General features: G+C 49.6%; 3 protein-coding genes across 7 annotated transcripts in view; 2 read left to right on the forward strand and 1 right to left on the reverse strand.

The window, feature by feature from the left end:
* The first annotated feature begins 100 nt into the window (after positions 1-100).
* Positions 101-21,727, forward strand: HOGA1 (4-hydroxy-2-oxoglutarate aldolase 1). Of its 2 annotated transcripts, none has more exons than XM_024735091.1 (7): positions 101-675; positions 11,355-11,483; positions 11,692-11,819; positions 12,313-12,447; positions 12,706-12,802; positions 14,511-14,644; positions 20,343-21,727. In XM_024735091.1, the coding sequence occupies exons 1-7, from the start codon at positions 465-467 to the stop codon at positions 20,490-20,492; spliced, it is 984 nt and encodes a 327-aa protein (XP_024590859.1). In that variant the 5' UTR covers positions 101-464; the 3' UTR covers positions 20,493-21,727. The 2 variants fall into 2 exon arrangements, with proteins under 2 accessions (XP_024590859.1, XP_024590858.1); XM_024735090.1 differs by having other exon boundaries at positions 240-675; positions 11,337-11,483.
* On the forward strand, positions 3,933-5,132 carry CUNH10orf62 (chromosome unknown C10orf62 homolog). Its single transcript, XM_024735088.1, has one exon. The coding sequence runs from the start codon at positions 4,110-4,112 to the stop codon at positions 5,130-5,132; it is 1,023 nt and encodes a 340-aa protein (XP_024590856.1). The 5' UTR covers positions 3,933-4,109.
* Positions 21,728-22,806: 1,079 nt separating the features above from the next.
* MORN4 (MORN repeat containing 4) overlaps positions 22,807-24,571 on the reverse strand; it is an 11,994-nt gene continuing 10,229 nt past the window's right edge. For all 4 annotated transcript variants that reach the window (XM_024735098.1, XM_024735101.1, XM_024735102.1 and 1 more), the window contains exons 4-5: positions 24,353-24,462; positions 22,807-24,103 (exon numbers count right to left, since the gene is read on the reverse strand). In XM_024735098.1, coding sequence (XP_024590866.1) covers positions 23,955-24,103; positions 24,353-24,462 — 259 coding nt within the window. In that variant the 3' untranslated portion in view covers positions 22,807-23,954. The remainder of the gene's footprint in view (positions 24,104-24,352; positions 24,463-24,571) is intronic.

The raw sequence follows: 24,571 nt of genomic DNA on the forward strand, positions 1-24,571 counted from the left end.
GTTGCCGGCGGCAGATCACAGGTCTCATCCAGCCAGCCTCGCCTCCCTCAGGGAAGGGCCGGCTCAGCCAATCGGCTCCGCCAAGCTCTCAACTGCCACGCGGAAGCGGGGAAGCCAGCCTGGCTCCTGGCTTTGGGGCTGGGAATTGTGGGAGGAGGGCCGGGCCCCACTGGAGGCACCCTTTTGTGTAAGGACCCCAGGAACCAGTCCTCCGTCTGGCCACAGGGACACTGGGTTGTGGCATTTCTCTAGCTGCTCCCCAGGGGGAGGGAAGACCTCCCTGGAGCCAACAGGCCTAGCCTCTGACCCTGGAAACACCCAGCCCGGGCGTGCCTGAGAGCCAACAAGTCAGGGGGCAGCAAATTTTTAACCAGACACATACATCATTAACTGGGGTAGGAAGGAGTCCAAATTCAGCATCCCTCGGGGGCAGAGACCAGCTGGGCTTTGAGCCTCCTGTGGAGATGCTGGGCCCCCGAGTCTGGTCCTCTGTGAGGCAGGGGCTGAGCAGGGCTTTGTCCAGCACCGTGGGGGGCTGGGCCTCAGGGGAGGGGAGGAAGGTGGACATCTCAGGCATCTACCCCCCTGTGACCACCCCCTTCACTGCCACGGCCGAGGTGGACTATGGGAAACTGGAGGAGAATCTGCACAAACTGGGCACCTTTCCCTTCCGAGGTAAGTGGGGTCTGTCCGCTGTGGGAGCTGGGGAGATGTGAATGACCCTGGTCTCCTCAGCCAGCAACCAGAGGAGGGTACACAGGCTCTTTCGAGCTGCTCTTGGTCAGTCGGGTACCCTGGGAGTCATTTTATTATGGGAGAGGAACAGGGGGCATTGGTCTGGAGTCAGGAGACAGGCAGGAAGCTAACTGCTGGCCTGTGATCTTGGGTTGAATCTCCTCTGCCTCAGTTTCCCCAGCTGTAAACTGTTGACGTTCTTAGCCCAGCGTTATTGTGAGGATCAAGCTAGATAATGGGTGTGAAAGCCTTTGTCAACCAGGCGCTCTGCACACATGTAAGGGTAGCGGGGTGTCAGCGGGCTCATCTCCCTCAAAGCCTTGTTTGCACACTCTCTTCTGGGCAAAGCCTCCCTCGGCCAAATTAATTCCTGTCCTGGATCCTCTGACTCATTTCCCCTGTTACACATGGGCCTCCCCTCTCTGAGATCAGGGACCAGATCATATTTGTGACACTCAACATACAACACAGCCACAGGCACGATAAATGAAGATAAAAGAAGCGGCAAATTCTGCCCATCCTGCCCTGCCCACCCTCATCCATCACCCGTGACAGTGCCCTGAGGCAGTGCTCTCAATAGCCCTATTTCACAGACTGGGAAGCTGGGGCTCAGAGTGATGAGATCACTTGCCCAAGGTCACTCAGCTAATAAATGGCTGAGCTGGGGTTTGAACTCAGGTCTGACTGCACAGCCATGCTCGGTTTCACTCCACTGCACTGAATGATGAGTCGCTAGGTCAGATTCTAATAAACAGACCCTGATGGGCACCAACTTGGGAATGGAGTGGTTCCGACTGGGGTAATGCAATGGAGCAGTTGGGAACGTGCACTCCTGATTCAAACCACAGCTCGGCCACTGACTTAGCTGTGAGATCTCTCTAAAGCTCAGTTTCCCCATCTGACATGTGGGAATAATAATGGCCACATCATAGGAGGGTGGGGAGAAGAATCTGAGAGAATGCAAGTGAAAGCATGCTGTAAATTGTGAAGGGTATGTACATTAGAAGGTGTGGATTCCAGTGATAATGATGATTAGAACGACAGTATGATCGCCACTGCGGGCAGAGCCGCGTTGTGACGATGCCCGCTGGCATGACTGAGACCCCATTCGTATCTCAGTGCTGAGGCGATGTGAACCTTCCCTAGCGGCCAGTGAATGCCCTGTGGACGTCCACACTGAGCAGTGACACAAACTCTAAGTACATTTCTGCTGGGGCTCAGCTCATTGGAGCCTGAAGGTTTGGGCTGAGGCCCGGATCTCTCGAAGCAAAGTGAGAAGCTCCTTGAATCTCTAAACGAAGACTCTGCTTCACCTCCCGGCTTCAAGGACACCCTAGTGCAGGGGGTGGGGAGGGTAGACTTTGCATCCAGTGTCTGCCTGCGCCCCAGGCTCTTCTCTGGACCCTTCCTTCCCCCTCCCCCCAACTCACTGCTGCAGTGGGGACAGGGGTGCCTAGGAGCACAGGCTGCAGAGGGTTTGGCAGGCTGGCCGTTGGTAAACTACGCAGGCACCAGCTCCCACCTCAGCTCTCTCTTACCCCCGCACATGGGGGGGGCGGCGGGGCACTGTGTAGAAGAGCCCAACACCCGGAGTTAGAAGACCTGCAGGAGTTCTAGTTCTGCTAGTTACGGCGACCTTGGAAAAATCACTGAACCCCTGATCCGGCTTCCTCATTTTAGAATGGCAACTGGGCCATAGCATTCAACATAGTCCTCCCAAGGAACCCAAACCCGAGGTCCTGGCACATAGGGCCAGGGGGCCCAGTCACAGCTCCCAGGATGCAGCCAGGTTGCCTGGGAAGGGAACAATGAGCCACTCTAGCGCGAAAATCTATGTCTCTCTTGCTGGATCCTCACCCCCTTTTGCAGCCCACACTCAGGGGCAGGGGAGGGAACCATCACCTATCACATTGCCAGGGCCTCCTGCAATGAGTTAAAGGTCCTCCAAAGAGGAGATGGGAACCTGCCCTTGATGAATTAGTGAAGAGTTAAGAGATTCTTCTGAAAGGCATTGCCTGAAACTGTGCAGCTCTGTTTATTACTTACTTATTTTTTTTCAGCATAGTTAATTTGTACTAATTATTTGAATAAAGAGTATTCTTTTTAAATAAAACTTATAACCGGAGACCAGAGGGAAGGGTTTTTGCAGAAGGGCCATTGGTCCCTGAACTCACACCCACAAACAACCTCAGAGATGAACTTTGAATTGTTATTTCCAAATGAGGTTAGTGGATGACCCCAGAGTTACTCCAGCAGGATCAGGGAGGTGATGTTTCCCAGAAAACCTTAAGCTTCTGTCTTATTCCCTTATTATGAAGGGAAGACTATGGTTTCTCGTGATAAGGTATAATATTTTGTGTATATTAAAGCCATTAGTTCGTTAAATAAAATATTTTGTTTAAAATATCACAATTTTTTTTTTGTGTGTGTGGTATGCGGGCCTCTTGCTGTTGTGGCCTCTCCCGTTGCGGAGCACAGGCTCCGGACGTGCAGGCTCAGCGGCCATGGCTCACGGGCCCAGCCGCTCCACGGCATGTGGGATCTTCCCAGACTGGGGCACGAACCCGTGTCCCCTGCATCGGCAGGCAGACTCTCAACCACTGCGCCACCAGGGGAGCCCTAAAATATCACAATTTTTATAACCCTATTTGGCATTGAAAAATGTGTCATATGCCTCTGGGAGTGGCCCAGGCCTGTTTCTGCCCTGAGAGGCCCTGGGTATAATTTGGGATTGACGGTCAGACTCTCAGTTGTCTGTACCCACAGAGAGCCTGGCCAGCTGGCCCACCCACTCATAACCTGAACTCTGCCCACTTACAGGGGAGTTGGGGGCAAATTCTGGGTTTGCAGGTGCATTAAGGCAAGAGGTAGCAGCCCCCATCCTGAAATGGCCTCAAGGATCTGGGACGGGCTGAAGTCTCCTGTCCTGCGTATTCTGCCTTCTCAGCCTACTGCCTGTCTTCCCCCCAATTGTGACCTCATGTTATTCCAGAATGAGCTCCTTTCTGGACCCCTTTGGCTTCCGGACCCTCTCTGTTATGGGGCTGGGGGCTGTAAGTGGGGATGGAATGCACTGAGCTGGCAGTGGGGCTCGGCCCTTCATGGAGGGAGACACTAGCCTTAGGCAGCCAGGAATGGATGCCAGCCCAGCCAAGGGGGTCTTTCAACCATGGCCAGCTTGACCCAGCAGCTTCTGCCCCTTGGGTGCCATCAGATGGGGAGGAAGAGAAACCAAAGACTGGAGGATAAGAAGGCCTGAGTTGCAGAATAGGTCACAAGCAGGAGGCAGAAGGGACTCAGAATTGGGGAAGCTACCCTTCCACTGACCTTGGGGACAGCTGTCAGGGTAGGAGAAAGGTCCCAGGCCTCAGCCCATGCCTGTCAGACTAGACATAAAGGATCCTGTGACCTCTCCCCGCCCCGCCCCTCAACCACCTTCATCACAATGGCGTTCATTGCTGAGGTGGGAGGGGCAGCCTAGGGAGGGCACAGCGGGGGGCCTGCCTGCCAGACAACCTCGGGGAGCCTGTCCTTTCAAGCATGAGCCATACCATCTGGGCTCCCCCACTCCCAGTGTGCTCTTAGCTCTGCCTGCCTGGCGTGGGGTCCTGGAGACCTTCTTGGAGCTCATCCAGCAACCATCACGCAGGGTGGTGCTGGGGACCGCCCTCTTACTCGGAGGTGGAGTCCTCATGTTGTGGATGCAGAGGAAGAGGAGAAGGAAGAAGGATTCTGAGACTGCACAAGACAAGCAGGAGCCACCAGAAAGCGACAAAGCAAGGAAGGAGAGCTGGATCAAATCGCACTTTAGCTGTCTTTCCGAAGAGAAGCTGGCTGCCGGCAGCAGCCCCACCTGCAGCCATAGCGCCGGGGCCTGCAGCAGCGGTGCTGCTGCCCAGCCTGAGAGCGGCAGCGGGGAGGCCAGCACCACGATTCGTGTGGACACCTTCACCACGAGGCAAGGAGAAGAGGGCACTGCTCTTCACCGGGAGCCCTTGACCAGCAAGCAGAGGATGTCTGGGACCTCAGTGACCAAAGAGACCCACGAGGAGTCTGGGAAATCCTCGTCCACGGATGAGGCCACGTGGGCCGTCGTGGCTGCCTGTACCAAGGAGATTGACACCAAGGGGCAGCAGCTGGCTATCTCCATGTTGCAGCATGCCACAGCTTGCCAGAACTCAGGCCACCTGGAGTCCAAGGACATCAGCCAGGAGGAGCTGAAGGCCCTCGAGGAGGTGGAGATGAAGCTGAAAGGGAATTTCCTCACCCAGCAGGAAACCACCACAGCTGGTGCCAACCACACGCACACCTTCCATAGCCATTGCCACCATGGCCACCAGGGTTATCCAACCCACCCGAGCCACCCGTGCCACAGCCTGCCGAACAGCAGCCACTAGGCCTACCAGCCCTTTAAAGCCACCTAACCACAGATGGAGATGCCCCTTCCCCCCACAGGGCTGGCACACAATCACAGGCATCCTATGTGGTCCGTCTCTCCGATGGGTCAAACTATGTGGCCCAGATGCTGCTTAAATCCCTTCTTCCTCAGGCCCTCACAAGTGTCCTGGGCCCCTTGGATTCTGTGAGCAGGGTCTGCCACTGATGGCCCCTGATGGAGGGAGAGCTGGGGAGAATTGAAGCAGCTGAGACAGACTCGCAGGCCACGGAAGACCCACCAAGAGAAGATGCGCGAGGCAGATCCCAGGAGCAGCTGAGAGCACCACGCTGATGCCAGCTGCCTGGAACTGAGCCAATAAAGCCTTGTATACCCTCACTCTGGGTCTGAGGGCTTTGTGGCCAGCCCCAGGTGTGGGCGGGCCTCTGGGGAGAGGATTCCTCCTCCCACAGTCCTCTTCACGTGGGCTGACTCGAGACTCCATAATTCGGCCTCCCGGGTCTCAGTTTCTGGGCGTGGAGAATCTCCAGGGGGCTCAACTGCCACCGACCTGCTGCTACCAAGGAAGGAGGGAGCAGCTGGGAGTTGGGAGGGGTAGGGAGAGACAGGCTTTGAGAAGCCAGGAAGTAAGCAGGGGTGGGATGTAGGTCACCCTGTGTACTACCGCCCTCTCCCTGCGCGCACTGGGATCCGTGTTGGTGCCTCCCCACCACCTACCTTCAGAGCTACTGTACCATATGCTCTCTTCTTGTTCGTGCTACTCTCTCTGGGGCTGCCTCTGCTGCAGTACTGCTACACCGTAGCAGGATTAGTACTACCAGTAGCTCTGCCCACCTTTTTCTGAGTGTTTAGTATATGCCACGTTCTGTGTTGTGTTACGGCACAGCCCCATGAAGAAGGTATTATGTTATCTCCATTTTGTAGGTGAGGCTCAGAGGTGTAATTTTCCTGAGACAGCCTAGACAGTAAGTGATGTTGCTGGGGTCAGAGCCCAGCTTGGCCTAACTCCAAAGCCCGTACCCCGAACCCCTGCCCTGTGCTGCCCCCGAGTCAGATGCCCACCATCCCCCAGTGGGCCTATCTCTCTTATACTTATCCCTGTCCTCTTCCCACATGTCCTGACACTCGCTGTGCCCTCCGGCAAGCCTGGGACTCTCCTTGCCTCCTCTTCCTGGGTTTCACAAAGTCATTTCTGGAGCAAGCAGTGACCCCCAGTTAGGCAGTTAACGGGAGGCAGCTGTCATGAAACTTGAGAGGACTCAGCTACATGGCACTGTCTAACCTCCAGTGTTTCCTTTACATAGAACTTTCTTAGCATTTGCATCTATTATGGATTTACCAGTGGTTCCCAACCTGTGGGCCTCCAACTCCAGGAAGAAGGTGCCCAGAATCATTGCAAAGGATGGGTAAATCTATAAACATAAACACCCTAAATGTTGTCAACTGATTTTATGGAGCATAGTTGCGAGTATTTGAATATTTTTGACATTACTGATAAGTGACTTTATATAAATGTTGATGTGTGTGTGTGTGTGTGTGTGTGTGTTTGTGTATTTAAAGTACTTCATAATAGGGACTTCCCTGGCGGTCCAGTGGTTGAGACTCCACGCTTCCACCGAAGGGGGCACAGGTAGGATCCCTGGTTGGGGAACTAGGATACCCCATGCCGCACAGCGCAGCCAAAAAAAAAAATACTTCATAATAAAAATCTTAGTTGGAAAAAAATGGGGTCAATCATACTGGAAAATGTTGGAAGCTGCTAATTAGACGGAAGGCGAGAGCGGTGAGGTTTGGCTTCTGAAGTGATTGTTCAAATGCATAAAATGCATGCATTTACCTGGAAGACCTTAAATCCCTTATTAAAAATGTATTACATAAAATTTCAGATTAACTAATTATGACTTTGGAATCTTAACTTTTAAAAAGTTTCAAACTGGCAAAATTCAAATGAAGTGTGTAGTTAGCATTGTACCAATGTGAAGTCTTTGGTTCTGATCATTGTACTCTAGTTAGGTAAGATGTTGTCATTAGCGGGGGGCTGGGGGAGGGATGTATGGAAATGCCCTGTACCATTTTTGCAACTTTCATGTAAATTGGAAAGTAGTTCAAATTAAAAGTCAAAAAAGTTTTCAGGCAATTTAGTTGAGATGATATCAAAGTTTTATTACAGTCGTGCTGCAAGGAAAATAGCTTCTAAGCAGCCGACTCAAGTATATACTCTTGGAAAGGATATTTTTTATAAGAAAAGAGAATGGTTAAATCATTGTTAGACTAGATAGAAAGAAGAGAGGTTAACAGTCACTAGACTCTTGTCTGAGAGTCCGCTGGGAGAGTGGCTGGTTTCCCAGACCAAGGCTTAATTCCATTAAAGCTCATTAGGAAATTGCTTAAGCATTTCATCAGGAACTTTCATGTCTTCCTAGTGGGAGGTTATGAATTACATCATGCAAAAAAGTTCTGCCCTAGACCAGGTTTGGGACAATTTTTCTTTTATACAACAAATTATCAACGCACATGTCAACAGGCAGTGTGCTGGGTGTCACGAAGGAGGCCAAAATGAAGACACCATCTTTGATCTCGATGCTTCTAGACAAGGTAGAGCAAGTGCTGGGCAAGGACAAAATGCTATGGAGCACAAGGGAGAGGGGGATTAAGGAAAGGCTTCGTGGTTCTTGCAGCATTTGAGGGGCTGCAACTAGGGAGGTGTTCTGGGCAGAGAGAAAGGTACAGGAGCAAAGGTGTAGAGGCAGGATGATGGCAGTGTGTCTGGGGACTCTGATAGTAAGTTTGGCTGGAGGGGAACATTCAGAGATAGGCAAAAGGGAGGAGGAAAAGCCCGAAAAGTGACTCCAAAGCCTCAAGGCAAAGAGAACTTAAGAGACTGTCCCATCCAGTTTCCTCATTTCACAGCAGAGGCCAGTTTGAGAAATTTTGTCAAGTCCCAACAGGTGGGGGTCGGGCAGATTGAAGGGTTCTGAGGATCTCTGTGCACTTTTGAGTAGGCAGCAGTGAAGGACAAGGAATAGGTAATGGAAGTTCAGAGGAGAGATGTCCAGTGAAGGCTTGATCCCAGGAAGACTTCTCGGAGGAGGTGGCAGTGATGATGGGCCAAGGGGTGTAACACTGACTGGGGATACTACTTACATAAAAGAGACTGTGATTCCTTTTGGCCACAGTAAATCACCCTGTTGCTTGTGTGTCCTCAGCCCCGACCTACTCCCCTCACCAAGCCTTTCTGGCTCCCCAGAGCAGCCAGAATAACCATGGGGGCAAGGGAGAGAAGCTTCTGAAATGAGTCTCTTTCCTCTTAGAGCTGGAGGGGGCCTGAGAGGTTCCTGAGTGCAGCCTCCCGTCCCACACCAGCCATCCTCCCCCTCCTCAGACTGAAAGTTGCCACCCTCCACCCTCCTGATTTAAGGCTTGGGCACTCCTCTGACTAATATAATGATTACAGCTAACATATTGAATGCCAGGTTCTAGCTATTCTAAGCACTTTACAAATAGTATCTCATTGAAACTTCACAAGTCTTGAAAAAGGGCACCAATATTACCCCCATTTTTCAGTTGGGGAAGCTGAGGTTTGGTTAAACCATTCGCCCAAGGGCTCAGAGCTGGCAAGGGGCCACACTGGGAATTAAACCCGGGCTCTGACGACCCTACTGTGCTGCTCCCTGCTTCCCCACCGCTCACTTTCCTCACTCCCCACCCATCTGGAACCCTGGCCTTTTCCTCTCCTTTAGCCCCACCTCTACACCATGGTGGCACATTAGACCTGAAACTGGACATCTGGTCAAGGAGAAGGAGGGGGGTCTTGGCAGTATCAGTTCACAGATTTCAAAGTGCTTGCTTTCTCCTACATTTTCTCATTTGAGCCTTTAAGACAGCCCTATAAGGTAGGATTGAAGTGACTTTATTGTCATCCCAAAGAAAAGGAAATGGGGTCTCAGAGAGCGATGTGACTTGCCCAGTAGCCAGAGGGACTGGAGTCTAGCGCTTGCCTGACTCTATCACACTTCCTCTCCCCCAGCCTGGCATCTCTTCCTTCTTGGGAGTCAGGCCCAGGTCGGATGCTCCCTTAAATGAAATGAGGAGAAGCCACTAGGAGTCTTGAGCACAGGGGGAGCTCAAGACCCAGCTGTCCTGCTGTTTAGGTCAAGTCCAACTGTGGGGACTGGAGGCTTCTGGAACTGACCACCAGAATGAAAGGAGACTTGGGAGTGAGTGACTGTGTCTGGAGACATGTCCGAAGCAAGAAGCCCCCTTCAAGGGGGCTGGCAGGAAATGTTGCGGAGGCAGTGGCAAGAGCTTGTTCTCTAAATTCTTAGCCAGAGGGTGCTGGTCCAATCGTGGCTGGATTGGAGCCCTCTCTGGGGTTGGCAACTCTGCAAGTGGGGTGATGCACTGGGAAATCACTGTGGCCTTATGGAGCAAGACAGAAGGAGGCTCCCACCGTAGGCCCCTAGCCTGACACGGAGGAATTGATCCTGAGGAGGCAATGCAACAGAAGCCAAAATCTATTTGCCTCAGATGTTCGCTGCGATGTTACCAAGGCAAAAACTGGGGGAAATATGCTCAGTATCCGGTGAGCTCTTCTGGCAGCCCACTCAGTGGACTTTAACGGTAGAGCGAACAGCACAGAGAGAGATTTGTGGTGTAAAGTTGTCTCCCCATCACACCGTGTCCCCTTAAGGATGACTCATAGGAACAATCTCTCTTTGTCCCAGTGCCAGGAAACTCTGTGTTTCTCCAGGACAGCTGCTTTGCTTTATCTTGATTTCTACATATCTGTCAGCTGACCACGTTTCCCTTTTAGCTTTGACTGTCGGGAAGCTCCAAGTCAAATTTCTGGCCCATCAGAACTGTATGGCGGGGATTTTGTATACCAACATCGCCCCTGGCTTTCTTTTCTTTCCTTCCTCCCAAACGGTCTTCTATTTATTAATAATCTTCGTTTATTGTACGCTGTATTTAAGAAAAAAATTTTTGAAATGGAATGGAGAGGAGAAAGAATAGGAAAGAGAAAGTAAAACGAAAAAAGCTGAGAGGAAAATGGTTTAACATTCCGTTTAGATTCAGCTGAAGAGCATCAATTCTACTGGTCTCTCATGGATATAAAAGGGTTGACACCTTTATCTGGTAAAGTTAGAAATCTCACAGATGATGGTTAAAAAAGGAAAATGCAAAATAAAATAATGAGATGTGGGCTTCCCTGGTGGCGCAGTGGTTGGGAGTCCGCCGGCCGATGCAGGGGATGCAGGTTCGTGCCCTGGTCCGGGAGGATCCCACGTGCCGCAGAGCGGCTGGGCCCGTGAGCCATGGCCGCTGAGCCTGTGCTCGGCGGCGGGAGAGGCCACAGCAGTGAGAGGCCCGCGTAACGCAAAAAATAAAAATAAAAAAATAGTGAGACATCATTTTCCACCCAGAAAATTGGCAAAAATTAGTTCAGACAATACTCAGTATTGGTGTGGATGAGCACTAACATTTTTTTCTACGTGCTGCTGGGGTATGAACTGGCTAATTAGAATTTTGGCACGTGAAGATGCATTTCCATGCGACTCAGCCTTTACACGCCTAAGTGTCTAAACTGAGAGAAACTTTTAAACGTGTTTGTTTCAGCATTGTCTGTAATAGCAAAATTAGGATGTATTCTAAATGTCATCGAAGGGAGAATGAAAAGTAAATTGTGGTCTAACTTCACAAGAGACTATTATACAGCAATGAAAGTGAACGAATCAGAGCTCCCTGTACTGCTGTGGCCAAGGTGCACGGCACAATGGTGAGCAAAAACGGCAAACTGCAGTATGTTGTGTCAGTGTGATTCCATTTCTATAATGCTTTAAATGGCAAAACCCATCTTATAGATTGTTTATGGGTCCAGATGTATGTTTTAAGGGTATAAAGACATGAATGGGAACAATAACCACTTGAGACACGCCAGAGATGAGGAAGAGGACGGTGACGGGGTGGGGGGCAGGTGTCGTGGGTGCTGGGTACACCGATGTGGATTCTATTATTAACTATTCTTTTTGGCATGCCTAAAATATCTCATTAAAACAAAGAGAAATAGCGTGAACACTGTCACGGCAACTGGGTAGCACGCTCTGCCTGCATCAGGACTGGGAAGGAAATGTGTGATGGTGTCGGGGAGGTAGGAGCCTGGGTGAGCATAAGTCCAACATCCGCTTTTTCACAAGCACGTGGGAAGGTGTTGCCTCTCTTGCAGGCTTCGTGGTCCAGGGCTCCAACGGCGAGTTCCCCTTCCTGACCAGCAGTGAGCGCCTGGAGGTGGTGAGCCGCGTGCGCCAGGCCCTGCCCAGGGACAAGCTCCTGCTAGCCGGCTCGGGCTGCGAGTGTGAGGCCTTAATGCCCCGGCCCTGGCGGTAGCTGCTGGGGGCGGGGGCGGGGGCGGGCTCCCTGACCTGGGGCTGGGTCCGGTCTAGCGCTTGCTCTGTCTCTTCTGCTCTGCGCCCCTTGCTTGCCCCAGGGCCCTAGCCCAGTCCTCTGCCTCCTACCCTCGCCCACCGCGGCCTGTAGGGAAGACTTCCTCCTTCCTCCTGCAGCCACTCAGGCCACGGTGGAGATGACGGTGAGCATGGCCCAGGTCGGGGCTGACGCCGCCATGGTGGTGACTCCTTGCTACTATCACGGCCGCATGAACAGCGCCGCCCTCATTCACCACTACACCAAGGTGGGTGTGAGGGGTGGGTGTGGGCTTGAGGTCTGGGGCCAAGAGGAAGCTGGGTGAGGCAGAGATACTGCTTGGGGAGGGGAGGGGAGATGAGAGAAGCTGGGAGCAGAGTGGTGAGCCTACTTCCCATGAATGGCAGCTTTGGGAAAGGGGAGGGATACCACCAGGTACCAGCTGTGTGACAGTGGGTGACTGACCTAACCAAGCTGTATTGCTGTTTCCGCCCCTCCCAAACGGGAGGAATAATGGAATCTTCCTCCAGGGTGGTTGTGAGGACTAAATTCAATCAAAACATAAAGGACTTAGAACTGTGCCTGGCACACAGAAAGCACTCCTAAGTGTTAGCCAGGACTAGTGCTTGCAATCAGGGTGCATAGCACTGTGACTCCTAGCCCAGCAGGTGGGCCAGTCCAGGTAGCCCTGCAGAGACCCAAGCCTGGACCGCCTCAGGCCTGGGGCAGCTGCCCTCTCCTCTCTTCTCTGTGCCCCTCAGGTTGCTGACCTGTCTCCAATTCCTGTGGTGCTCTACAGTGTCCCAGCCAACACGGGGCTGGACCTGCCTGTGGATGCGGTGGTCACGCTTTCCCAGCACCCGAATATCGTGGGCATCAAGGACAGCGGTGGTGATGTGAGTGGCAGCAGCTCTCGGCTGGGGCGCCCTCCTCCTCTTCTCTTGTGCTACCAACTTCCGGGCAGCTCTGGGACCCGCTTCAGTCCTGGGCTCCTGTGTGGGTTCCCTCTGTCCTGTGGGCTCTCTGGGGCTCACCTGAACTTTGAGGCATCTCTCTGGGACCTGGGCTCTCATTCTCCCACACTTGCCCAGCCCCCATCCAGGCTGGTGGCAGAGCTTGTGGGCCCAGCTCTCACACCAGGTTTGCCATTACAGGTGACCAGGATCGGGCTGATTGTTCACAAGACCAGGAGGCAGGATTTCCAGGTGTTGGCTGGATCGGCTGGCTTCCTGCTGGCCAGCTATGCCGTGGGTAGGCCTCTCACTGCTCTCACACTGTGATGCGTGACCAAGATATACACAGGCAGCTGGGTTCTGCTGGGAGAGATGGTGAGGGCCAGGACTGGGTGTAGAGGGGGCCTTTGCCAGCCTGCCTGCTCAGAAACCTCAGAGGTCTGGCACACCGCTTACTTATCTGAATAGTGGGTGCTTGTGGGTGACCTTGTTGGGCAGAGGAGTGTGGCCGAGTACAATCCCTGGCCTGTAGGGGGGATGCCTACAGTTTGCTCGAAGTCCCAAGCTCCCTGCTTAGGTGACAAACTCAGCTCCTTTAATCTCACCTTGTAAATCATTCTCTGAGGGAAGAGGCCTTGGGGCCCTTCCCACTAGTCTGGGAGTGCATTTTCCTCTCTCCGTGGGTCCAGGCCAGAATGAATTGTCAGGCCTGCGGGGTTGGGCTGGGGATCTTCAGCTGTCTGATCAGCCTCTGTTCCAGTCCAGGATCCTAGGAATGTCACCATTAGACCAACTGCTCTTATCTGCTTGGGGTCAAGGTCCTTGGGTTCAGACTGGATTTGAGCCATGGAGCGGAGGGAAGCATCTGCTCCCTTCAGCTAAAGCCCCAGTGAGTGTAGATTTGAGTTACTTTTCCAACGATGCAGGGGAAAATGCTGGTTCCTATTCTCTCTTGTCTCTGCAGACTTTGACTTGTAGTATAGGTCCTGTGTAGCTCCCCTCTGCCTTGTCACAGTCTCTAAAGGGGAGAGTAGAAGGGACCCGTTTATGCTTCATTCCTGAGAGTGTGGTAGATGGAAATATCACAGGCTCTGAAAGTTGGGGATCTGAGCTGGAATCCGAGCTCTGCCATTTATTCACTGAGAACCAACAGGGCAAGGTACATGACCTTTCTGTTTCTACTCTGCAAAGCAGGGAGGTGTTATGAGGATTAGAGAGCATTGGCCCTATGTCTGCCATAGTGCTCGGCACATAGTAGGTTTTCAATAAATGGCATCTATATTAGCTCATTCGAGCTATATTAGCATTAGCTTGAAATGTCTACTCTCTCTCCAGTCTTGAGGCCACTCTGCTTTGAGTCACCCCTAACTAGCTTTGGAATCACACTCACAGGCTGGCAGAAGTGGCAGGAACCTCTGAGATCACAGCCAGCCCGTTTTTATTGCCCACATGAGAACAAAGAGAACCGGAGAGGGTTGATAACTTGTCCAAGTTCATGCAGCCAGTGGGAGGAAATGCCGGGTCTCCTGCCTCTGTCTAGTGCTCTTTCCCCTCCCCTAACCTCTCCCTCACTGCTGTCCCAGGCTGAATTCACTGCGGGGAATAAAATTTCAGTAGAGCAAAGGCTTCCCATCCACTCCATCCCCTTCCAGGACTGATGAGTCAGGGGGCTATTGGAGGATCGTGGAGGTGTCAACTGACAGGTGGGACTCTACTCTGCAGGGGGTGGGGGGTGGAGGGAGGGGTGTGCAGGGAAGGAACTGTCCTTGAGTAAGCCTTCAGGTTCTGCTCCCTGCCCCTCAGCCTGTGGGAGTCTATTTTGAATATGCTGGAAATGTTCTCTCTGGAAATCTGTGAACTCACAGAGCATGTCTCAGATATGGCTAACCAGTGGCCTAGAAATGCACAGCCTGTCTGCCCAGAGCAAAGAGGTGCTGGGGACCAGGATTTGGAATTCTCTACAGGCAGAGGCTCTGGCTGGTATTCTGCATCTTACTCTGTGGCAGGAGCTGTAGGGGGCGTGTGTGCCCTGGCCAATGTCCTGGGGGCTCAGGTGTGCCAGCTGGAGCGACTCTGCCTCACAGGGCAATGGGAAGATGCCCAGAAGCTGCAGCACCGCCTCATCGAGCCAAACACTGCGGTGAGTTCCCAGCCAATGGACCCAGGGTGGGGGTGGTCTGTGTCCTCATTGGAACAGGAGCCAGTGCTGGCACAGGGGTCCCCACTTGGTCTCTTCCCTTTCAGAAAGTCCTTTTAGAGAACATCCCAGTGTGGGAACTCTTTGTGCCTCCCCAGAAAATCTTGACTTCAGGAACAAAGTCGAACCACATTGGTTCTCAGACTTACGTACGCATTAGAATTCATTTAGGGAGCTGTTAAAATTCTACTCCTTTAGGCTCAGGAACAGTCATTGAGACAAGCATCCTGGGTGATTGTGACATCAGGAATCCTGGAACCTTACTTAGAGATGCCCTGCCTAAAGAGAGGGAAACATGGGCCTTTATGTCAGCTTTATAAGGGGCCAGATCCTGAAAAATAGAATGATTGAGAGTAATAAAGGAGTGGAAAGGCTGGAGGTATTCAGAGCGCAGCTTTCCCAGGAAAGTCCTGTCTTCACATAATCCATTCTGTAGTCAGACTGTGTACCCCAACTCTGCTGGGCAAGTCAAGCAGAAGAGGCAAGATGGAATGCTTGTCAATTGCAGGCAGTGCTGTGCTGAGCCTTATTGGAGTCTGAGGCATAAAGAAAAACGTGTGTCCCTGGAGACATGCTTTTATTCATATTTTAAATTAAACTTTTAATTTTAGGATTATTGTAGATTCACGTGAAATTATAAGAAACAATACAGGGAGATCCCAAGTACCCGTTACCCTGTTTCCCCCAATGGTAACATCTTAAAAAGCTATAGCATGAAATTACAGCCAGGATTTTGACATGTATACAGTCAAGATACAGAATATTTCCAGCACTATTAGGATCCCTTGTGTTATCCTTTTAGAGCCACACCTACTCGCCTCCTGCCCCCACCCCCTCCTTAACCCCTGGCATCACAAATATGTTCATTTTTATAATTTTATCAGTTCAAGACTGTTATATAAATGGGATCAGATAGCCTATAACCTTTTTATTTCCTCTGTGAACAAATCTTTTTTTTTTCTTTTTTTTTTAGTCTGTAACCTTTTGAGATTTGCTTTTTTCACTCAGCATAATTTTCTGGAGATTCATTCAGGCACATGTAAGCAATAGTTCCTTTTTATTGCTGCATAGTAGCTCATGGTGTGGCCATAAACAGCTTGTTTAACCATTCTCTTGGTGAAGGAAAGCTGGTTGTAAAGCTGCTATGTACATTTACGAACAGGTTTTTGTGTGACCATAAATTTTCATTTTTCTGGGATAAATACACAATTGGTGGGTCGTATGTTGTTTGCAAGTTTAGTGTTTTAAGAAACTGTTTTCCATAGTGAGTGTACCATATTGTATTTACATCAGTGTAAATGTATGCATGACCCAGTTTCTCTGCATCCTCACCAGCATTTGGTGTTGTGACTTTTTTTTTTTTTTTTTTTTTGCCATTCTGATAGGCATGTTGTGACATCTCGTGGTTTTAATTTACATTTTTCTGATGGCTAATGCTATTGAACATCTTGTCATGTATTTATTTGCCATCTATATATCCTCTTAGATGAAATGTCTGTTTATGTCTCTTGCCCATTTTCCAACTGGATTTTTTTTTTTTTAAACTGTTGAGTTTTGGAAGTTCTTTATACCTTCTAGATACTAGTGCTTTGTCAAAAATGTGGTTTGCAAAGATTTTCTCCCAGTCTGTAGCTAGTCTCATCATTCTCTTAACAGATCTTTTACAGAGCAAAAGTTTTTAATCTTGAGGAAGTCTAATTTATCAATATTTTCTTTTATGTTTATGCTTTTGATGCAAGTCTAAGAACTCTTTGCCTAGCACTAGATTGTAAAGTTTTTCTATTTTTTTCCTAAACGTTTTATATTTTACAAGCCTGTGACCCATTTTGAGTTAATTTTTGTAAAACGTATGAGACTTAGATCAAGGTTCATTTTTTTTCTGTTCTTTTTTGGCCTGTAGATATCCACTTGCTCCAGCACCATCTGCTGAAAAGATGGATCTTTCCTTTACTGAATTACTTTTGCACTTTTGTCAAAAATCAGTTGGGTGTATTTGTGTAGGTCTATTTCTGGATTCTCTATTCTCTCCATTGATCTATCCCTCTGCAGTACCATACAGACTTGATTATTGTAGGTGTGTAATAAATCTTAAAATCAGATTTTAAGATTTTAAGCTAGATGGATTCCTCCCACTTTGTTCTTTTTTTCCCCAAAAAATTGTTTTAACTAATCTAAATCTTTTGTCTTTCCATATAAATTTTAGAAAAATATTGTGTATGTCTACGAATACTTGCTGGAATTTTGATAGGAATTGTGTTAAACCTGTACACCAACTTGGGAACAATTGACATTTTTACTGTGTTGTCTTCAAATCCTTGAATATGGTTATGTCTCCATTTATGTAGACCTTCGTTGATTTATTTCATCAGCACTTTGCAGTTTTTGGCAAACCAGTCCTATACAAGTTTTGAGAGATTTACACCCAAGTGGCTCATATTTTTTGAGTGATTATAAATGATATTGTATTTTTAATTTCACTATTCATATGTTCATTGCTAGTATGTATAGAAACACAGTTGATTTTTGCTTCTTTATGTTGTATCGTATGACTTTGATGAACTCACTTATGGGTTCCATGAGATTTTTTTCTATATTCCTTGGGATTTTCTACATAGACAATCATATCATCTACAAATAGGGGATGTTTTCTTTCTTTCTTTCTTTCTTTTTTTTTTATTTTATTTCTTTCTTTCTGATCTGCATACCTTTTATTTCCTTTCTTGCCTTATTGCACTGGCTAGAACTTCCTGCACTATGTTGAATAAGAGTAGGGAGAGTGGACATCCTTGCCTTGTTTCTGATCTTAAAGAAAAGCATTCAGCCTTTCACCATTAAGTGCAATGTTAGCTATAGGTTTCTGTAGATGCTGTTTTTCAAGTTGAGGAAGTTCTCCCTCATTCTAGTTTTCAGAGAGTATTTAAAAATCATGAATGGGTGTTTAATTTTTGTCAAATTTTTTCTGCATTGATTGATTTGATCATGTGATTTTTTTTCCTCTTTAGCCTGTTAATATGGTAAGTTACATTAATAATTTTCAAATATTGAACCAGACTTATATCCCTGGGATAAACCCCACTTGCACATGGTGTATAACTTTTTATATATTGCCAAATTCCATTTGTTAATATTTTATTAAGGGTTTTTCCTGCCTATATTCATGAGCGATATTGGTATGTAGTCCTTTTTCTTTCTTCCTTCCTTCCTCCCCGCCACCCCTTCCTTTCTTTCTTTCTTTCTTTCCTATCTTTGTCTGATTTTGGTATCAGGGTAAAAATAGCTTCATTAATTGATTGGGAAGTGTTCCCTCCTCTTCTGTTTTCTGGAAGAGGCTGTGAGAATTGGTGTTAAGTCTTCTTTAAACATTAAAAAACAATTCTCCATTGAAACCATATGGGCCTGGAGATTTCTTTTTTGGGAGTTTAGAAATAATAATGGCTCCACACTAGGCCTCTACGGATACCTCCCTAGCTGGAAGGGGTAGAAGTGCCTTCTTACTGCTACTTGTGTGGCCTCCACTGACATTTTTTTTTTTTGCGGTACGTGGGCCTCTCACCGTTGTGGCCTCTCCCGTTGCAGAGCACAGGCTCCGGATGCACAGGCTCAGCAGCCATGGCTCACGGGCCTAGCCGCTCCGCGGCATGTGGGATCTTCCCAGACCAGGGCATGAACCCGTGTCCCCTGCATCAGCAGGCGGACTCTCAACCACTGTGCCACCAGGGAAGCCCTTGCATTTTTTTTTTTTAATATTGCATTAAATATTTGTCTTGTGACTGAGTTTTGCCTCTGAGGCAATAGTCCCAGACGGAGCTTGGCAATGTTTTCTTTGGGAAAGTGGTGGGCGGGCTCTAGATTTCCCTCACAGCTTATATCTTTACCTCAAAAGGACAGATAAACTCAGATTTAGAGAAAGGACAGCTGAGGAGGCAAGCACGAGTTTCCCTGGATGTGAAGGTTCTCCTGGGATAGGACGGGCTACAGATAGGGTATAAGAATTGCAGAAATGAGGGCCTTTCAGCTGAGCCCCATCAGGGCCCAGGCTGTACTATACATTCTGACATTCCACTGGGGCGGGACCTCTGCTCTCCCACTCCCATCTGCTTGTGAGAGAGAAGGTCCCAGAACCTGCAGACCACCCGGATAGGAAGAGGAGTTTCCAGGCCGCTTGAGGTCTGGCCTAAATAGTGGCATTTTTCTCATCCAATTCTGTGACATGGCGTAGATGTTGTTACCTCCTAATTTGATAGACGAAGCAGCTTGGGCTGTCCTTTGGGAAGAGAGGATACTTGCTGCCTTCCTAGCCCTTGGCATGCCATCCTGCCTTACCCTTCACTCTGCACCGCGTCCTGTGCCAACTCTGGGCACACACTCAGGAATGTCTGGAACACCTTTCTGCTGCCCGGGCTCTAGGCTCAGCCACCCCAAGAGCAGCTTGATGTCACCTTATTGCCCTGCGCTGCTCGAACACAATGTGCGTCCACTGCCCTCCCACCCAGCCGGCCTCCTGCCCAGGCTATATTTAGGATTTTCCCTGTTTTTTACCTCCAAAGTGTTCAACCCTTTCTCAGCATCTGAAGAGGGGCAAATCAGAGATCTTCAGACCCTTATGTGGAAGAAAGCTTTCCTCTAGGTACTTCTTGTTTCCATCGTCTTTCCCACCCTAGTCAGGTTTTGGGTGAAATGCTCAGGTTATTAGAACATGATGGGGGCCAGGTCTGGGAGGAGGCTTGCTAAAGTCTACTGGCCTCTAGTGGTGAATAGTTATTAGCCAGTCATTCATCAGTGGTTCCCAGCCTCTTTACCCCAAACAACCTCTTTTATTAGTTTTACCCTTCATGAAGCCCATATTTCTAAGATTTTATTTCCGTCAAAATGAAACTTTATTAAGTAATAATTACTTTCTTGGTTTTTAGGTAGTCAAAGATTAATCTAACACCTCCCATCAGCATGAAACAACCCGTTGCTATGCTAAACACAAAGAAACTTGATTCTTCATTTTCTGTAAAACTCCATGCATGATTTTAAATTAGATCTCCCACTACAATGGAAAAGACTTTAGAGATTGTGTTATCCGGCCCCCTCGTGTTTTAGGCAAGTGAACTTGCTCAGGGATAAGTTAATGATACAAGGTTACAGAGTGAAACTTCTTCGGACAAGGATGCATTGTTTTCCCTGTGAGAGCATTTGGAGTTGGGGTCAGGGAAGAGCTATGGGTGCATGGGGAGGGACCCTGCTGCGGGGGCAGTAGAGGTCTGGGCTGTTCCGACTCTCCACTCCTGGTGTGCCCTGAGTCAGGTTCCAGGGAACTGGGCTACAGACCAGTGAGTCTCTACCGCCCGGACCCACAGCGCTGCTGCCTTCTCCCATCCCAGTTTGAGGACCGAATGCCACTCTCCTCCCCGATGGGGCGGATTTCTCTCCTAAAACCAAAGCAGGGGCCTTCCTTCATTCTAGGTTTTGGCATTGTGTACTCTACTGCCGACCTGCCTTCTGGTGACCTACCCTGGGTGTCATAGATTTGGTAGTTAGTTTACCGGGAGGGAAGGGTGGGAACCCTAACTTTCTGCAAGTGACACATGTCTGGGTCCCAGATGTGTGTGTGCAGGGGACTCCCCAGTCTCTTCTAACAGGCCCTGCTCCTCAGGTGACCCGGCGCTTCGGGATCCCGGGGCTGAAGAAAACCATGGACTGGTTTGGCTACTACGGAGGCCCCTGCCGCGCCCCCTTGCGGGAGCTGAGCGCCGCCCAGGAGGAGGCACTGCGCCTGGATTTCACCAGCAACGGCTGGCTCTGAGCGTGAGGACAGGACAGCCGGATCGCGCCCATCCCAGCCTCTTGCCTTGCGGTAGCAGCCTGAAGAGGAACGCGGGGGGACGAGGGTTCAAGGCCCCTCTTCTTACTTCAGTCATCCAGGTAGCCTCTCTCCAGGCGCTGCCATGCATGCTCGTTTCCTGTTCTCCCGGCCCCATGATCTCTCGCATTTGTATCCTGAACTCTGGGTCTCTAGAGACCTTCAGTCTGGGAAGGAGCAATGACTTACTTGTCTCTCTACTGTGCTTTTCTATCCCCTGAGACACGTGAACCAGGAGCCAGAGGGGAAAGTCACGGGGCAGTTGGGCACAGAAAGGCCATGTTTTACTGAAAGGAAGACTGCTTAGACTTGGGGGTACAAACCTGAGTCCAGCACAGTGCAGCAGGAAGCCAGGGTGACTCCTGAGAAGCCAAGTTCTGACTCCTTCCAGGGGAAGCAGTAGGTTGGGAAACGTGATCAGAAATGTGTCACTGGTCTCTCAAAGACACCCCCCGCCCCCCGCAAGCTGCATTCTAATCCTTTCCTAAATCTATTTTGATTGATCTCATATTGTCTCTAGCCTTGATCCCAACCATCACGTGCACCAGTGAGACAGCCCAGTGGCTTGCCAGAACTGGTAAATAATGACACCTGGTGGATAGATGTTCCATTCTAGAAGGCTATTCTAGCCAACCCAGGTCTGAAACATTAGGAAAGGGGACTTGGCCTGAGATAGGACCATCCTCTTGCCTATACACACTCTGCTTTTATTGTTAGGAACAATTACTTTGTTACTGCAATAAAGTTGAATAAGTTAAATTAGTGTGGCTATGTACAGATTAACACTCCACTGCTATGCAGAGCTTAGGTTTCCAGCCCAGATATCAAGAACCTTCCCAGAGGCAATTTAGTTCCCAGGGTCTGTGTTTTGCCAGCTCTGAGAGAGGCCCTAAGAATACTGAGCAAACATAACCATTAGATTATTGGAGGCCTAGGGAAAAGGTTATTGACGTTTTAAATGGTAGAGGTAAGAGGCAAATAGGTTCAAGTGAGATATTTAGAAACACTTAGCACATTCATTTAAAAGGCTGCTTTCTCTAAAATGTTCAACCTTGGGAATTCCCTGGCGGTCCAGTGGTAGCAATCCGTGCTCTCACTTCCGAGGGCCTGCGTTCAATCCCTAGTCAGGGAATTAAGATCCCACAAGCAACGCGGCAAAAAAAAAAAAAAAAAAAAAAGTTTAACCTTATTCAGTGATATCTGACTAGTGGCAGAAAACCTGAGATGAATTTTTAAAAAACTACTCTCGTAATAAATAAATAAATAAAAACTACTCTCGTTTAAAAGAAAGATAAACAGATCCTTGTTTAGGGCAAGGGCTAAAGGAGAGAATATAAAAGGTATCAGTCTTCAGCAGAAACTGGGCATCTGGTTGGCACTGAAGCTTGGGGCTTAGCACCTGGGCTCTTCTCACAGGCAACTTCTGGAAGATCTGGGCTCAGAGGAGAATCAGGTTTAGGGATGGGGCAAAAAGTTAGGGCTAGGGAGGCAGCCTAGTATACTGGTGAAGAGCTCAGTCTCTGGAATTTCCATTCTTGGATTTGCACCTTAGTGTCTGCAAGACCTTAGAAAACTATTTAACTGCCCTGAACCTCATCTGTAATACAGGGATAATAATGGTACCTTCCTCTCAGGGCTTATAAGATCATGCAAGTGAATGGGTTAGTATGGAAGGTGAATGTTCAGAGAAAGACTTGCCTGAGGTAACCCAACAGGTGTGACAATAAATGGTCTCAGGACTTGGGCACCCTGACGTTCAAGGAGATGAGGAATTCAGTGGAAAGTGCTTTGGAGTCAAAAAGTCCCAGATACAAATCCCACCCAGCTCTGCCACTTACTAGTTTGGGCAACCTGAGCCTGCCTGGCTTTTTTTTTTTTTTTTTTTGCGGCACACGGGCCTCTCTCTCACTGCTGTGGCCTCTCCCGTTGTGGAGCACAGGCTCCGGACACGCAGACTCAGCGGCCATGGCTCACAGGCCCAGCCGCTCCGCGGCACGTGGGATCTTCCCGCACCGGGGCACGAACCCGTGTCCCCTGCATCGGCAGGCGGACCCTCAACCACTGCACCACCAGGGAAGCCCTGCCTGGCTTTTTTGTGTGTGTTTTTTTATAATGTTCCTACCTTGCAGAATTAGATGATATTATGTAGTAAAGTGTGCAGTGTCAGTTTCAAGCTCCCATCTCTAATTAACTTTTAGAAATAGCAAATGGGTCAATATTCATAAGGGTGTACAGCAAGAGAGTCAAGAAAACTAAGTATAGGCAGTTCTGGTGATTTGTTTATTCCTCATAAACACTTGTTTCTACAGTACAATTCAGAGAATAAATAGAGGCACACGGCTCTAATTTCCACCACAATCTGCTGTTGAGGAGACATTCAGTGTGAGGATAAGGGGCTGAGGGGGGGCATGTTTGGGTCACAGGGTAACTGGAGGCCTCTGTGATGAACTGTGCAGGGATCCAGTCGATCAAGATCTGATCCCTAGGCCTGATGGCCAAGGCTCATGGTGGAAGAGTTACAGTGAACCAAATGCTCTTTTAGTTCACTGCCATCCCAAGATGGGTCCAATTCTACCTGAACCCCAAGGGGTTGAGGTGGGTCTGACCTACTGGTCCACTGGGAAGAAGCTGTGTCAGTCCAAGCCATCCTTAAGGATTTAGTTCACTCCATGACAGGGGCCTGATGGGACCCACAGATATCTGCCCTTGCCCTGGAGTTAGTTATAAATACAAGTTATAAGATGACTGTTTATATCGGTTTCTTTCTGACTAAAGGGATCCTTTCCCATGTCTAAGGAAGGAGAGAGGAGCACAAATTATCTGTTTGTAAAGTCAAGGGAGAGGGAAATAGCATTCACTGAACCCTTCACAGGGGCAATAAGCAGACACGAGGACCAGTCTGGTCAGACAAAGTGGAAGGCTTGGGGCCATGATGCCAACCAGAAGCGAATGCAGGGGTAACATACAGAACAGCTCTGGCCTTGACTTTCTCAGGACCGCTGTACTGTCTGAGCCACTCCTATCGTTTTCCTTATTTCTCCAGGGCAGCACAGAGCACTGGCCCTAATCTGGGGCTGGGATCATCTGCCCCAAATAGAGGCAGAAGGAAGAGACTCGGTATCACTTGGCAGAAAATGAAGTAGCAGGTCTGCACTGGCTGACCCATGGTGTTAGGGACAGAGAGTACCAACGAGCAAGAGAAGGGCAGGGCACACCGGGTACCACTGCTGCAAGGCCAGCGGCCCTAGCCTCAGACCTTCTGTAACCGAAGCCCTGCCTGGCAGGTGACGGGGCCCCTCCCGGGACTTCTGCTCCATGGTCATTCTCATCTCCTCTCACATCGGATTCTTTTGTTCACCCCCAGCGGGTGGCGGGGCGTTGCTGTCAGCTGGGCGCAGCGCCACGTCAGGCGGTGAGGCTCCGGGCTGATTTGGAGGCGCTCTGGGCCCGCTGAACCACCGCCGAGCACTTCTCGCGCCGCAAAAGCTTGTTGTTCTCGAACAGACCTTCGTTGCGGGGTATTCCGTGAGAACCATCGGGGAAAGTCAGCAGGCCTTTGAGGGGGACAGAGAAAATATGGGTGTGACAGTGGCATTAGTGGCTGGGAGGTCTGCTTGCTACGTAGAGGCGGAGGGAGAGAAAAGTTTGCAGCCCTTGGGTAGTCTATTGGTGAGTCCGATGACCCGGCATCGGCGCCCAGTCACTATGCATTGCTGGGCATCCACAGGAGGATTAAAGCTGCAAAGGTGTCCTTCCACCCATTTATGCTTGTCAGTCACCTGTCCTGCTGGCCCGCAACTTACCCAAACCATCCACTCTGCCGTTTTTAAATTCCCCCTCAAAGGTCATGTTGTCATGTCGAATGAAGACTCCGACGCCGTTGAACTTGCCCTGGGCAAACTCCCCCTCATACCTGCAGAAACACGAGATGTCAGCCTTCAGGATAACTGAGTCAGGCAGCTGCCAACACCAAATGTGTGGTTTATCAACGCTAAGGAGCAAAGCTGATTCCACTCTTCCAG

This window comes from Neophocaena asiaeorientalis, unplaced genomic scaffold (assembly GCF_003031525.2).
Source record: "Neophocaena asiaeorientalis asiaeorientalis breed wild unplaced genomic scaffold, Neophocaena_asiaeorientalis_V1.1 scaffold240, whole genome shotgun sequence".
NCBI classification, from domain to species: Eukaryota; Metazoa; Chordata; class Mammalia; order Artiodactyla; family Phocoenidae; genus Neophocaena; species Neophocaena asiaeorientalis.